This window comes from Abramis brama, assembly GCF_963993115.1.
Source record: "Abramis brama genome assembly, chromosome: 4".
Lineage (NCBI taxonomy): Eukaryota > Metazoa > Chordata > Actinopteri > Cypriniformes > Leuciscidae > Abramis > Abramis brama.
The window spans coordinates 35,378,297-35,394,371 of record NC_139966.1 but is presented as its reverse complement, the minus strand read 5'-3'; the positions used below and the strand labels follow the sequence as shown (position 1 = coordinate 35,394,371).

At 36.1% G+C, this 16,075-nt stretch overlaps 1 protein-coding gene across 1 annotated transcript in view; it reads left to right on the top strand.

Annotated features, from left to right (window-relative positions):
- The window catches only part of LOC311081077 (uncharacterized protein), a 38,039-nt gene that overhangs the window by 3,185 nt on the left and 18,779 nt on the right, over window positions 1-16,075 (top strand). Inside the window, exon 4 of the mRNA XM_084111474.1 lies at window positions 10,398-10,493. Within this exon, the coding sequence (XP_083967600.1) occupies window positions 10,398-10,493 (96 nt within the window). The remainder of the gene's footprint in view (window positions 1-10,397; window positions 10,494-16,075) is intronic.

Genomic DNA, 16,075 nt, shown 5'->3' with positions numbered 1-16,075 from the left:
AAAAATGTAAAACCTTATAAATAGAATTTAGTTTAATTAATTTTAAAATTCGTCGCCGGAGTGAATGGGAACATGATTTATTTAAAATATTTGAAAAAATATAAGTGTTTCTTAAGTCAATACTTTTTAATGGCTTGTCAACTTTACATTCCTCCGCTGCATGATTCTAGTCAGCTGGATTGCTTGAGCACTGGTCTACTGGAAAAATAATAGAGTCGTTGAAAATGTAACAATACATAGCTTAAGCTACATGTCGCAATAAACTGAAAGATTTTAGAATGTTAGGCATTCTAAACTTTTGAATAAGAAATAATATCAAGTCGTCAAAATACAACTCGTCAGAACTCAGTGAATCACAACAAGCGTATCGGTGAGAACACTCATTTAAACAGCATACACACACCCGAACTTGACTGCACATTTTTTATACTGCGTTCAATCGTAATGCAATATAAATTAACACAAAAAAACCTGCCTAGTGCCTACCTACAACACTGACGGTATTCTTATGTGCACCATAGACGCGCATGCACACACAATATGACATCACACTCTGTGCATGTTTTACAACATAATTTAACATACACATAGTCCTAACACTTTTTAAATAGCCCACTTAAAGTGTTTATTACAAATAAATTACTAAATGCTTAAAATGAATAAAAGTAAATTAACAAAAATTTGCGTTATACATTTAAACTTGTGAACGCCCCCCATTTACACCTGAACGTCCCCCTTTCAAAAATCTTTCTTCCAACGCCCCCCGGTGTTCTCTGAACGCCCCCGTTGAGAACCACTACTCTAGTGACTGTTAAAAATGTATTTGTCATTAAATCATTCATTCAAGAGATAATTAAAAAACATTGATTCATCTAGTAATTAAACAAGTGAAGTCTTATGACGGAGTCATTGAATCATTTCAAATAGATAAAAAAAAAAATCTAATTAATTAAATATTTTTTAAATTAGACTTCAGCAATTAACATTTTGATGGAACCCCAAGTAATTTACATGTTATTTTGTTTAGTTGTCTATTCAGAGAATTGTGAAAAAATAAATAAATTTGTGATTCTCACTTTATTTAGAACTGTGCTGCTGTAGTCCATATTATGAAATTTTCAAACAAGTGTTGCATTTCTTAAATTTCAGTAGTCTATACTGGTGATAGCTACTCTGATTAATCAGCTGATATTTGCTCGATTTGAGATGATCAGCCCTGTGGCCAATTAACAGAAATATTTATCTACCCACTGTGTCAGCTTTGTCACTCTGAATGGTTTCAAACGCGATCCAGGATGGCAAATAAGAAAACTAAAAATAAGAAAACATTTTAGAATCCTGCATTATAATGCATTATAATTGTCCCAGATCCGTGTTAATGTACATAAAGACTTCATCCTAGTTTGTAAATTTGTACATTTTACATCCTAGTCTGTACATTTTAATATTAGAAACTGTGCAAATAGTATAAGGTAGATGCCAGATATATTATATATTCTTTAAAGCATAATTTATTATTCTGGATAATCTGCATTTAAAAAAAAAGAAAAAAAAATAGAGATCATGGCTCTCCCACGATTCTGAAGACAAAACATTAGACAATTAAACAAAATAACATGTAATTTACTTGAGGTTCTGTTTGATGTTATAAATGAGTCCATTTATAAATGTCTAAAATGTTATGTCTATTAAAAAATACTTTTTTTTGTATTTTTTTCCAGAGTTTTTGAATGAATCTCTTGAATGAATGATTCAATGATGCATCAAATACATTTTAATAGTCACTGGATGCCACCAACTGGCATAACAATGTAATGGATACAATGTTTACAATGAAGTGTCCAATGAAGTGTAACATTAGTTTCAAAGGTCATTTATTCATTTTGATTGCTTAACAATTTTTATCCCAATACTTCCATTATTATTTGATGTTTGCAACACAGAAATTGCAATACTGTGTGTTTAAAACTGTTTGTGAAGCATCAGTGGTTCTCAAACCTGTCCTGGAGTACCACCAGAACAGGGCTCTACGCTTACATTTCTTTTTAAGAGCACTTGTGCTCCTAATTTAAAAAATTTAGGAGCACAGTCAAATATTTAGGAGCTTCTGATCAATGACAGAAATTAACCTTCCCATTATGAGGCGATATTGGACTCTTTAAAATGACTTAACCGAGGCATGTTTTTAACCTTTGTAAGGGCATTTTTTCAAAGTTTATTAAATGTGTCATCTTTAATGTCAAATTCATAAATTTATATTTATAAATTGAGTTAGAATAATAGGACGCAATCAGGAAGAATAAGTTACCAAACAAATTAAATCAGTATCAACAAAAGAACAAAAAGGTGGCATTTAGGTTTATTTACAGACTGTTTAATGAGGCTCAGAAGTGGCTTGAATGCATTCAAATTCATAATAACGATGTTATGAGATTAGTGTTTTAAAGGGATACTCCACTTTAAAATGAAAATTCTGTCATCGTATACTCACCCTCATGTTGTTTCAAACCTGTATGAATTTCTTGCTTCTGCTGAACAGAAAGGAAGATATTTAGAAGAATATCAGTAACCAGACAGTTTCTGGTCTCATTGACTTCCATAGTAGGAAAAAAATATACTATGGAAGTCAATGAGACCAGAAACTGTCTGGTTACTGATATTCTTCTAAATATCTTCCTTTCTGTTCAGCAGAAGCAAGAAATTCATACAGGTTTGAAACAACATGAGGGTGAGTATATGATGACAGAATTTTCATTTTAAAGTGGAGTATCCCTTTAAATAGAAGGTTTTAAATATAGAAATATTAAATTATTTAAATAACTGAAATAATACTGTAATTTAAAAAAAAAACTAAAACCACCAGTAGGGGGCGGCAAGTCACTATCTTTGTCACTATCATTCATTCAATCGGTTCGTTCAAACGGCTTGATTCCAGTGATGGAGTACTCGAGTCCTGGACCCTATTCTCTGGACTCGAGTCCGACTCGAGACTCTATTCTAGGCATGTGCCGGTATCAAATTTTCATGCTGCAATTAATTGATTGAGCTTTTATCACGGTATGCGGTATTATCACGATATTTTAATTGCTATAATTATTAAAGGTTAAAAATTAACAAATTAAATTAAATACAATTTGGTTTTCATTATAATAAATTATGACACAAGTAAAAATATAATACAAATGTAATATAGTGCACATATTTAGCAAAATACTCCTCTCTATAGCTATTTTTTCTAGTCAACTAATGTGTTTGGTCATTAAATGGCTTTCCTGAGGTAAATGTAACGTTCTGTGACATAATTGTTCACCTGCAGTTTTATTGACCTCTTTCTGTGGTTGAAAAACACTGATTGATCGATATTATGTATGAGGCATAAATACCTTTCGGTAAGTTGTACTGTATCTTTAAATAAAAAGTAACAGAGGATCGGTTTACTTGAACTGAGGCGCTACAGCGATCGGTCATGTCACATTTACAAGTGCCAAAACGGTATTTATTGTCTGAATTTCGTAATAAAATGGACAGAACATGAGAGCTGAGATTTTTTTTCATATCAAAAGTAACCTGCTCTGTCTAGTCTGTCGGTGTCAGTGTCCTCTTTGCTCCGTGATTTTTCTCTGCGTGAGAAAATGGATGTGTGGCGCGAGAGCATGTGAAAAGTGTCGATTGCGTAGAGTTGACAGCCCTGCTTTTAGAAGGGGGATAAATCGTCAGCAGCGTTCCTCCTTCCGCCATGCTTCTTCTCCATGTGAGGATTATTTACATTAACTAGAGTGCGCACTGCGCCGCATACACACAGTGCTTCATGTGGGGATTGTTTACATCAGAGTGCGCACGTGTTTCGCGCAGCATATACGCAGTGTTTGTTTAAGCGGTTGATGGAAAATAAGCTAATGCGCGTTCTATAAATATAAATTCTGATCTATTATTTTTCACGGTATTTTGAAGTGCCCGCAATAACAATATCGTGCATATTCATTACCGCGATTTATCGCATTACCGAATACCGGCATGTCTACTCTATTCTCTAGACTCATGATTTGACTTGGGCCCTGTCCCAAATGGCACCCTAAGCACTCGTGGTCTTCCTATGAGTCCGCACTTTCGTGACGTAATGCCGCTTTGACTGTCGGGAAGAAGTCTGCTGCGGAGTCCGCATCAGTGCGGGCTCGGCAAAAGTGCGCATCGAGGGCGCATATCGACCGCCTAAAATGACAAATGGGACACCCTACGGTCTCACGGACTAAACGGACACGCGCACGCGGCAGCCATTGTAAGTCCACAAGACCGAATGTGCATATGAAGTGTGCCATTTGGGCAGTGTTGTGCCTGAACGCGTTCATTGAACGATAGTTTTCTTTATGTAAAATCTTCATTTTTATCCACACTCGTTAGAAAATCAAACAAATAAAAGAAAATAAACAAAATATAATCTTAAATCCTAAATATCACGGATGCGGTAAAGAAAACTGTGCGACTCCACTCTATTTCCTATAAAGGACGCACAACCGCATCACTTACAGTTGCAATTATTAAAGGGCCAGTGCACAATTTTAACATAATAACATATTTCAATGCAAATAGAGAGTATTTATCTAATTAGTACACACAAATAAAGAAAGTTTACAATCAAACACAAATATTCAAATACTGAAATGCAACATATAATTATGCAATAATTGTCACTGAACATAAGCAAAATTAGGCTCCTACATTCTGAATAAAGAAATCATTATAATGCAGTCAAAAATCGTTTACAGGGAACATAAATAATTACTTTACCTTCCGAGTCTTTCGTTCATTTGTCACGTGGCAGACGCAATGAATGGATCGTTCATGAACAACTCATCACTAACGTTAAATCAAAACAAAAAGCAGCAAGGAGGCATCCTATGATCATTTAAACGAGTTTTATGAGAAGGTCGGTGAGGATGGGAAAAATCTGAGGCATAGCTTCAGTGTTAAAACCACTGGTCATTCTATAGATCAGTGGTTAAAACTGATAAAATAATTGTCTGTGGTTCTATATGGGCTGTGGCAATCATTTTGAAAAATAATAGCTCGCAGCAACATGGAAAAAAAGAACTATGAACTAGTTCATTTTTGGAACTGTGAACTTAGTTCAAAATTTTGAGTATGAACTATGAACTGAATTTGTGAACTGAACTTTGAACTAGTTCATGTAGAAAGTGAACTTTCCCAACACTGCATTTGGGACAGGGTTCGCGGACTGATGACTTGTACTTGGACTCGGACTCGAGGATATATAAAATCGGACTTGAGCATTCATCAAATGAATGACGTGGGATGAAGTTTCTGACTAAATAGGTTTTAAAATTTGATATAAGATGTTACACTTTTCCTGTTTCGGGCTCCAAGGCCCTGTCCCAAATGGCACCCTAAGCACTTGTGGTCTTCCTACGAGTCCGCACTTTCGTGACGTAATGCCACTTTGACTGTCGGGAAGAAGTCTGCTGCGGAGTCTGCATCAGTGCGGGCTCGACAAAAGTGCGCATCGAGGGCGCATAACGACCGCAAAGGGGTTGCTCGCGAGCACCCTTATGAGGCCTAAAATGACAAATGGGACACTCTACGGCCTCATGGACTTAACAGACACGCGCTCGCGGCAGCCATTGTAAGTCCACAAGACCGAAAGTGCATATGAAGTGTGCCGTTTGGGACAGGTCCCAAGACCGGCCGGGATCTCTTTTTTTCCCGCATATAAGAACGAGCAGAGGGAAAGCCCTGGCTGCGCGCGCACACTCTCACCGTCTTCAAACAACACGAGCGCCGTCTTGCTCTCTCTCCCTCGCGCATATTAATCAAAATCAGTTGACACGATAGTAAAAGGTCGGAAGACCGAAGTTTGACGTGGAGCATTCAGAGATTTTTTTCTCCTGAATTACCACGGGGTGTGAATTGTGCAGAAATATTTTTTTTTTTTCTTATCTTCTCTGAAAAGCGTTCCGCACATTCAGCTGACATTAACCACAATTTCAATAAACGAAAAAACCTATCCAGTGATGAAATGTTTTCTGTGTTGACACAAATCTTGTGCGATGTCATGTCCTAAACTGCCGCGATAATCACACAAAGCGTGCCATAGGCTACACATCCATTAATGACACGTCCGATTCGCGAACTAATGACTCCTTTGAACCGATTCACTTTAATGAATGGTTAAAACAACTGTCCATCTGTCCAACAACGAACTCACGAGACGTCTGAATCGATGTATAACAAATCGGTAACACTTTACAATAATGTTCCATTTATTAAACTCTAGTTAACTACATTAGTTAACATTTACTATTAATAAACTGCACTTCTACAGCATTGTTAATGTTAATTTTAACATTGAGGCTACTAATAGCCTACATTATCGAAATCAAAAGTTGTATTTGTTAACACTGGTGTCATTTTTGTTTAATGTAGACCCTCTTTTATAATTATATCAGCTCTTTAAAGGTGCCAGAGTAGAGAAATGTAGGCAGTCTTGAAATATAACACAGACTCAACCTTGATAACTCCACTCGTACTTGAACACTGGGGACTCAAGACTCGACTTGACAGTTGGTGACTCGACTACAACACTGGCTGATTCATTCAGGAACAAAGCAAGCGACTGTCTTTATGAATGGGTCATTGAATCATTGACTCACTAGATTAGTTTGAAAACGCAGATAAATTCATAAACGAAACACCCATCTTTGCTCGGAGATGCGCAGCAGTTCAGCTGTGACTATTTTCGTTGACGAAATAGAGCAAAATCTGACAATACTGTTCCTAAAATGTAAGTCACTTAATATTAACTTCATGTTCATTGAATTGTTGTATAAAATCAATATTACATTTGCAAACTCCCTAATAATCATTAAAAAGCTGTCACTTGTCTCAGTTCATTGCAATCTCACAAACTTCCCTTACAATCAATAAAGTTGTCTAGACTGCACAATGAATCTCTTATTTACATCGTGTCCTTTGTTATAATGAGAGGATTCGCGAGCTTGCATGACTCAGCACTGAACAAACTCCAGGTTTTTATGAAGTGAGTGGGTTTTAACTTAAACGCCTCTGATTGGCCATTGTGTCTCAAGAAATCACCAGATATGTCTGTGATTGGCTCTATTGCTCAACGCTGCAAAAACACGTTCTCTCATCACGCTCTCCAGAGTGCAAACACAAATACGCACTGGCACTTTTGCAAAATCCGTTTGGACAATATGGTGTTATTAGTTTCAACTAGAACCGGGCCTGATCGGGTCAGTTGCACTGGTGCTCCTAAATACTTTTTCACAGTCGCATGAAGTAAAATGGTCGCATGGTAGAGCCCTGCAGCCCTGCACATTTTGTATGTCTCCCTCATCTATCACACCTGATTCAACTCATGAGCTCATTAGTAGAGATTGCAAGATCTGAAATGGTTGTGTCAAATATAGGGAGACATACAAAATGTGCAGAGCTGGTGGTACTCCAGGACAGGCTTGAGAACCTCTGGCTTACATGACCGCTTCTCTCTCTGGGTAAGTGGCAGCGCAAAATCAGGTTTAAATATTCTGGTGCGATCGTAATTTCAAAGACTTAATAGACATAGCGGAATCATTGTCATTTAGGAATAAAATCACGTGTGTGTTTGAATCGAGATTGCGGTCCTTTAATGATTAATTGTGCATACATATATGCCTAGCCTATGTACATTTTTATGTCATATATGTACCAGACCTCAATTACCCAGGCGTCTCAACTACAACTACCCCCCCCCCCACACACACACACACTTCTGCGATCCATATCTGATATATATCCAAATTAATCGATGATAAATTAAATCAAGATCTTGTGAATCAGAATCCAATCGATTTTTGATCTGTGTCAGTACCACCAGCCCTACATCCAGTCCTGGTTCTGGTCCACCTCTGATGAAGACCTTGAACTTTTTGTACATACCAGTACTGTGACATGTTTAATCAGGAAGTGGATTGAAGACAGTGCCGGCCAAAACAATATGGATGTTCCCCAGCTGAAAAACTAGGAGTAACGGGAGGAACACGGAGGAGCAAAAACATTCCAGTTACTTCCTCTGTAAATTTATCAGAGCAGCCAAGCACTTTTCTACTATTTTTCTCTACCAGTCATCTCCACAGTACAGTGGATGCACCTATAGAGAGAAATGCATGTTAAGTTGAACATGTCATGCAGTAAGTGCTATACTAATTTAGCTTCCACATGAACACTTGGATATGCACCGAATGATAGCGCACATTTACCTTGGTTAATATTAAAGTGAGTGGCTATTTAAAGAGGCTAATGTTAGTCTACTACTTGCATGTTTCAAAAGCCAATTTTGGAGTCGATAAATGATAGATGAATGTTTACCTACACAGTTTGCCACTTCTAGCGGCAATACTAGGGCTATTAGGGGACAGCCCTAGTACAGAGACAAAGTGAAATTGCAGGTGAACTCCACCGACACTTGAAGCTTCTAGCAGGGAATCAGCAACATCATAGACTGTGAACTTGGCTGTGAACACTGCTGTCTCTCCCCTGGATGAGCTCAGCACCTTCTTTGCTCTCAATAACATTAAGAACAATGCCACCCTCACAAAGAAAGCTCTTGTGGGTGATGCTGCACAGGTTGGTTCACTCTCTGCACAGTATTGTGTATATGTACAGCTCTAATGTCTGGACTACACACCTAAGCTTTTCACACATAATTTACTAGTTAGTACTGTTGTTACAAATTTGGTTTGAGTTGACTTTCTGTTTTCATGTTTTTTAATGATTTGAGTATATGCATCAAAAACTTGTTTTACACAAGTTGGTGTACATCCCATTTATCATCCCATCATTAAACTTTATGGGGCGGTTTCCCGAACAGAGATTAAGCCTAATCCTAGACTAAAATTGCCCTTTAAACCAGATTAACAGAAATCTGCTTTCTCGGTCAAGGCTTTAAATAGTCCTAGATTTAGTTTAGTCCAGAGTTTAATAAGATGATTTCCTGGAGGAAGACTAGAGTTACTCCAGGACTATATCGAGGCTTAAATTAAACCTACCAGGAGGCAGGTTTAACTTCAGATTAACACTGTGTTTCAAAGTGGACACGTGTATTACTTGGATACACAACACACACACACACACACACACACACACACACACACACACACACACACACACACACACACACACACACACACACACACACACACACACACACACATATATATACACACAGTACCGTTCAAAAGTTTGGGGTCAGTAAGATTTTTAATGTTTTTAAAAGAAGTCTCTTCTGCTCACCAAGGCTGCATTTATTTGATTAAAAATACAAACAAAAACAGTAATATTGTGAAATATTATTCCAATTTAAGTGCTGTTTTCTTTGTGAATATGCAGTAAAGTGTAATTTATTCCTGTGATCAAAGCTGAATTTTCAGCATCATTACTCCAGTCTTCAGTGTCACATGATCCTTCAGAAATCATTCTAATATGATGATTTGATGCTCAAGAAACATTCATTATTATTATCAATGTTGAAAACAGTTGTGTACAATTTTTTTTTCAAAATTCTTTGATGAATACAAAGTTCAAAACAACAGCATTTATCTGAAATCTAAAGCTTTTTTAACATTAAACACTACCGTTCAAAAGTTTGGGGTCAGTAAGACTTTTAATTTTATTTTTGGGGGAAAGAAATAAAATAAATCAATACTTTTATTCATCAAGGATGAGTTAAACTGATCAAAAGTTACAGTAAAGACATTTATAATGTTAGAAAATATTCTATTTTAAATAAATGCTGTTTTTTTTAACTTTCTATTCATTTTTTATTTATTTATAATTTTGAAAATTTGTACACAACTGTTTTCAACATTGATAATATTAGAATGATTTCTGAAGGATCATGTGACACTGAAGACTGGAGTAATGATGCTGAAAATTCAGCTTTGATCACAGGAATAAATTACAGTTTAAAATATATTAAAATAGAAAAGTCATTTTAAATGGTCATAATATTTCACAATATTACTGTTTTTTTTTATTGTTTTTTTGATTGCAGTCTTTTTCTGATTCCATTGTTTCCTTGGATTTGCTTCTCAGTTCCATGCAATTTTAAGCTTTTCTTGGTTCATTCCATGTTTTATAGGCAACCTCTATCATGTTAATTCAGATTAGCACAGTTGGTTTTAAATTAATCTGGTTTATTTTAGTCCAGGACTCCATAGTCCAGGTGTAACTAATCCGTACTTAATCTGTGTTACAGAAAGCCATTTTTTAAGACACGATTAACTATTCTAGATTAAGGCCTACTCCTGGCTTAATTTAAACCCTGTCCGGGAAACCGCCCCTATATATATTAGCATAATTACATATATATATTTACCTGTCCACAGGTGAGTGACACAGACATGGAGAGCTTACAAGACAGCGTACTTCAACTTGTACTGAGCTTGCTAGAGGACTCCATGAAAAGAGAATACTTCTTTCAGGTCAGTGCCTTCAAGATCCATTAAAAAAATCATACTGCATTTTTTAAAAGACATACTGCAGATGAACAAACACCTTAAGTATGAAATGTTCCAGATTAAAAAAACATGCATATAGATGTCTACATGATGTATGTTTTCTATCAGAATAGGAATTTGCTGAGGATGATGTAATATTCAGAGTGAAAGGAAATGCATTGATAGTTAACCAACTTAATGCCCTTTCTCTCTAAATTTTATGCAGAATGTCAATTTCCACAAATTCGCATGATCGATCGTCGTTTAAATTAACGATCAATTAATCGTTAACCTTAACAGGCTACTGCGGTAACTACTGCAGTATATAGTCACTGGCATGACAGGATGTGCAACACTCAAAACGCAAGCATCCTCACCCAAAAGAAAGGTTTTTTTCTGTAAATAAAAGGCTAGTAGGATTTTAAAATGAATCAATGATTGATCCTTTTAATAGAATTATTTAATAATCAAATATGATGACTAATATAACGCCGTCTCAGATGCGCACTCTGGCAACTGGTGCATGCGTGCGTCCATGTCTGCAAATAGTTTTTCTTACTGTAAGCGTCCTATTTTTTCCCCCCAAATGTGCTTAGGATATTGTGCATATTAAGGAAAATCTGGAGGAAAGAGCCACCGTTTACTCATGAATGTCTGTTACATGTTAAAGGCCTATGCCATTTATAGTTATTAGCCCACTTCTTTAAGTTGAGATTTACGTACTTCACATGGATAACATTCTCAGGGCTCGACATGAAGCCTTTTCACTTTCACAAATCTGTCATTCACTTTTCCAAGTAATAAAGTTGCTTGTCCAGATTTTCTTTTTAAATTTTTTGTGTTGTAAATATAATTTTTTTCTAAAGCAATATTCTCATCAGTGTTCAATTCAATCAGCTTTGATGCATTTAAATCAGCATATTGTCATATCTGAACCTTTAAAGGGCATTTCCCCCCTAATCTTATTAAATGTATGCTTCATCTTTCATTTTAAATCCCTACATTTGATCAATAAATTCAATTAGAATAATAATAGTGCCTTATTATTCTAATTGAATTTATTGTTCAAATTTAGTAATTTAGGGCTGTTAGGGCTGATCAAATTAAATCATTTACACTGAAAAATTACAGTTGCATTAAATAATGTTATGAGATTGTTTTAAATATTTTTGAATATACAAATAAGAAATGTTGGAAAGAATGATACTTTTAAAAATAACACTAAACCACCAGTAGGAGGCGGCAGGCGATCGTCTTAATGAGCCGTCTTTATTCAAACGATTCGTTCAAATGGCTGATTCATTCAAGAATGAGGCAGTTCCTTATGAATGGGTCAATGAATCTTTGATTCAACTGATTTGTTCAAAACGTTGAATCATTCAGTAATGAAAACACGGTTGAGAGTTGCTGTGAAATGCGTTATGGTTCTGCTGTGATCTTTGTGTGATCTTTGTTCTATGTTCGCTGATGAAACAGAACAAAAACAGTCAATAGTGCGTCTAAAATGTAAGTGACTTCATTTGACTCATTTGTTTCCATTTCTCCTCGTAAGCCTGCGCGAGCCTCAACAGCGCAAGTTACCATCAGTAATACATTTATTATCCACTATCGCTCGCAACTTACAATAAATGTAATAAAATCAGAATCATTCTCTCGTTTTAGTGATTCCCTAGTTATTTTTTATTAAGTTATTTTAATAATTATAGTTACTCTGCATTATTGACGTTTTAATCAGGGCAAGTAAAATTCTCTTTTACTTGTCCCTTCAAAAAATCCACAAGCGGACAAGTGTTAATGTCGAGCCCTCAATTCTAATATTTATATATTACATGTTCATGCTAATCCATTTCGGATAGTAAAGATCTGATGATGCCGTCTACACTGGACGCGGCTCGGCACAACGCAACGCAACACGACAACCCCGGACGGTAAACTGATGCCCCGTTCTGTTCTGACATAATCAAAGCATTCATGCATTAAAATAATCTTAATTTTCCCATTCCATCACTTTCATAATGTGAACGTTTCAACACTTTCAAAAAAAAATTAAAAAAAATCATGTTATTTAAAAACATGTTATTGTGTGAACTTTGCGACATACATTTTCTTTCTCTAATTTTTACCACATTTATGGTGTAATCGTAATATTTAAAGCAATAAACACTTTTTGATTTAAATATTATAAAATAAACACATTTGATGCATAAAAAGTTCAACGTGCAACATCTATTTTGACCTTTGACATTTAAAATTGCTACACATTTGTGCAACTCTGCAACACTTTTGCTTAATATATATATATATATATATATATATATATATATAAAGAAACACTTTTTTTATATATATATATATATAAAAAAGAAACACTTTTTTGCATGAACTTTGCAGTTTTTTTCTTGATTTCAAAATTTTAGCACGTTTACTGTGCAACACTTTTAGCTTTAAATATTTAAAAGAACATATTTGCATTTGAATTCTTTTAACAATTTTATGAAATGTACAATATGTATAACATTAATATGAATGTTTACTTTCATCTAACACAATTATGATACAAACTTCGTGTTTACACAAAGTTCAGGAGACGGCACACACAACATACAGCACAGCATACCTGAGGTGCACATCACTAGCCTGGTAATACCAAACTCTGCTACTTAGCTTTGCTTCGTAGACAGAGTCTGGCATGGCATAATTGAAAAGCGTTTTCTTTCTTGCGGGGGGGCGCTTGTCTGAAGTTTAAAATCATTGGTTACCCGTAAGCCAATCACATAACGTTTGGTTATGGCGTGTGTTATGCGCATGCTCAGCCGCATCTAACTTCCACTGTAAACACATGTATGATGTGAAAACAAAACCATCGAGCGAAATACCGGAGTGAACATGGCTGTGAACGACTTTTGCAGATTATGTGAAGTAAATCTACGCATCCACGGTACAATCAGCGTCTACGTCACGGCTCTCAGCCCGCCCTCTGTTCGTTGATTGGCCGGCTGTTTTCAGGCCGGAGGAAAACGGAAAGCTATTATGCTGTCTCAGACTGAGTACAGAAGCGAAATGAAATTGAGCGGAAGTACGAAGTCTGACGTAGTCAGGCTAGCACATCACTGGGTTTTGTTCAAAAAGATCAGCATGTTAACATGTTCCGGGGTTAGTCTTGTGTAGGGCTGGGTATCGTTTTAATTTTAACGATTCCGATTCTACTTATCGATTCCAACAAGGTGAAAAAAAAACCTTAGATAGTCACAGTCTTATTGTAAAACATTTCATTGTAGCTGAATACCATGAATAAAAATCAACATGCTAAAGCTAAAGAACAGAAGAAGAAGCCTATGGTTTAAAAATACCACAGCAAAAACAACTAGCCTAACTAATATAAATTTCAAGCATTATTAAAGACTAAAAAAGTTAATACTCAGTAATTAAAAAAGAACAAATAAAAGATTATCAATTGCAGCAAATAATTACAACTGAACAAAGATACGTTTGAAATAAACTGTTTTAAGATATTCAGGCATTCAGGTACACAAACTAATCAAACGTAAAATAACACTGCACTTTATAAATAAAATATACATTACAAATATAGTTACAAAAGTTATTCAAGTCAAGTCACCTTCATTTATATAGCGCTTTTAACAATATGAATTGTTTCAAAGCAGGTTTACAGTGATAATAGGAAATTACAGTAACAGAGATTGTTTTGGCTTTACAGCAGCTCTAGGATAAAGTTATTGTCCAGCTAAAGTTAGTTTTGATTGATCGACTGATCGTGTTGTTGTCGTGTCCAGGCGCAAGGTCCTTCATCAGATCTGGATACGGCCTGAATCCGGCGGACGGCGGTAAACCTCGGGATAAACAGAGAGACTAATATTAACATAGACGCCATCCTTCTTATGATGTAACAAGTACATCAGGATTTATGGGGAGTGTTCCCGGTTCCGGCTGACCTAATCTATGCAGCCTAACATTGAATTATAGAAGTCTATAATGTGTTATGTGTATACTAGGCCAAAGATATGTGTTTTTAGTCTAGATTTGAACTGAGTGTGTCTGCTTCCCAGACAATGTTAGGAAGACTGTTTCAAAGTTTTGGTGGTAAACAGGAAAAGGATCTACCGCCAGCAGTCGATTTTGATATTCTAGGTATTATCAACTGGCCGGAATTTTGAGATCGCACTAGACGTGAAGGGCTATAATGCGTTAAGAGCTCGCTCAAGTACTGTGGACCTAAACCATTTAATGCTTTGTAAGTAATCAGCAATATTTTAAAATTTATACAATGTTTAATAGGGAGCCAATACAGAACTGGGCTAATATGGTCATACTTCCTGGTTCTGGTAAGAACTGTAGCTGCTGCATTTTGGACCAGCTGTAGTTTATTTATTAAGCATGCAGGGCAACCACCCATAATAGCATTACAATAATCTAGCCTTGATGTCATAAGTGCATGAACTAATTGTTCCGCATTTGTCATTGAGAGCATATGACGTAATTTAGATATCTTTTTAAGATGGAAAAATGTGGTTTTACAGATACTAGACATGTGACTTTCAAATGAAAGATTGGTATCAAAGAGCACACCCAGGTTCCTAACCGACGACGAAGACTTGACAGAGCAGTCATCAAGTGTTAGACAGTAATTCTAACTATAAAAATGCATTTCCGGAGGAACTGCAAAGTGTGCTTGCTCGGGTGCAGTGCACTAACGTTAGCAGGTAGTGGATAAGGGTGCGTTGAAGTTTGCTTGATCTGAGAATTTCAACAATAGTACTTTTTTCAAGAATGTGCAAAAAAGTGAAAAGTTATGTGCATTAAGAGACATGTCTGCAATGTAGACTAGTGCCAATGGCTTTGTTTATGTGGCTTGGTTGTTGGTTTTGAAATATTTGGTTATGAATATACAGCAGAGAGTGGGAGTGTTTTGGGTGATGAAATAGTAGCCTATTGAAAAGATGACAGTCTTCATTTACTGTATCCAGTAAGCCAATACAAAACTCACCCAGCTGTTCTGTGGTTGAGTGTTCCCTTTGATTAGGAACAAATTTACTATCTCAAATTAAGGTCTACCGTAATTAGCGATGCATTGATTGCTGCTGTCAAGATGGTTGTCTTCACCTACACAGAAACGCTGATTTTTATAGCCTACCGTCAGTTCTCATATTGTAATTAAATGAAAAACGCTATCAGTTTCACTATTAGCTTACTCTAGCGATGCAATCGCAACAACATGGATAACGCTGTTTGGCCTTGTCTAACTTTATATGACACATGCGCCATATGCTAGAGTTACACATCCCGCTGCCATTTCAGGGCTTGAATTTCGGTGCGGGAATGTGGGGATTGCGCATAATTTAAACCATTTCCGCAAGGTTAGCTTTTATAGTGCGAGAAATCCGCACAAATATATTCGCTTCATCTCAGAACAAATGATTAAAAAATAAATTCACAGATGGGAGAAAAAAAGTGTCAAACTGTCTTTTATTTTCAAATTTAATTCCTCAATCAGCGCTGGACCGGCATTTTCTGTCTTCCGCTGAGCCCTGGCCGTAGACAGATCATAT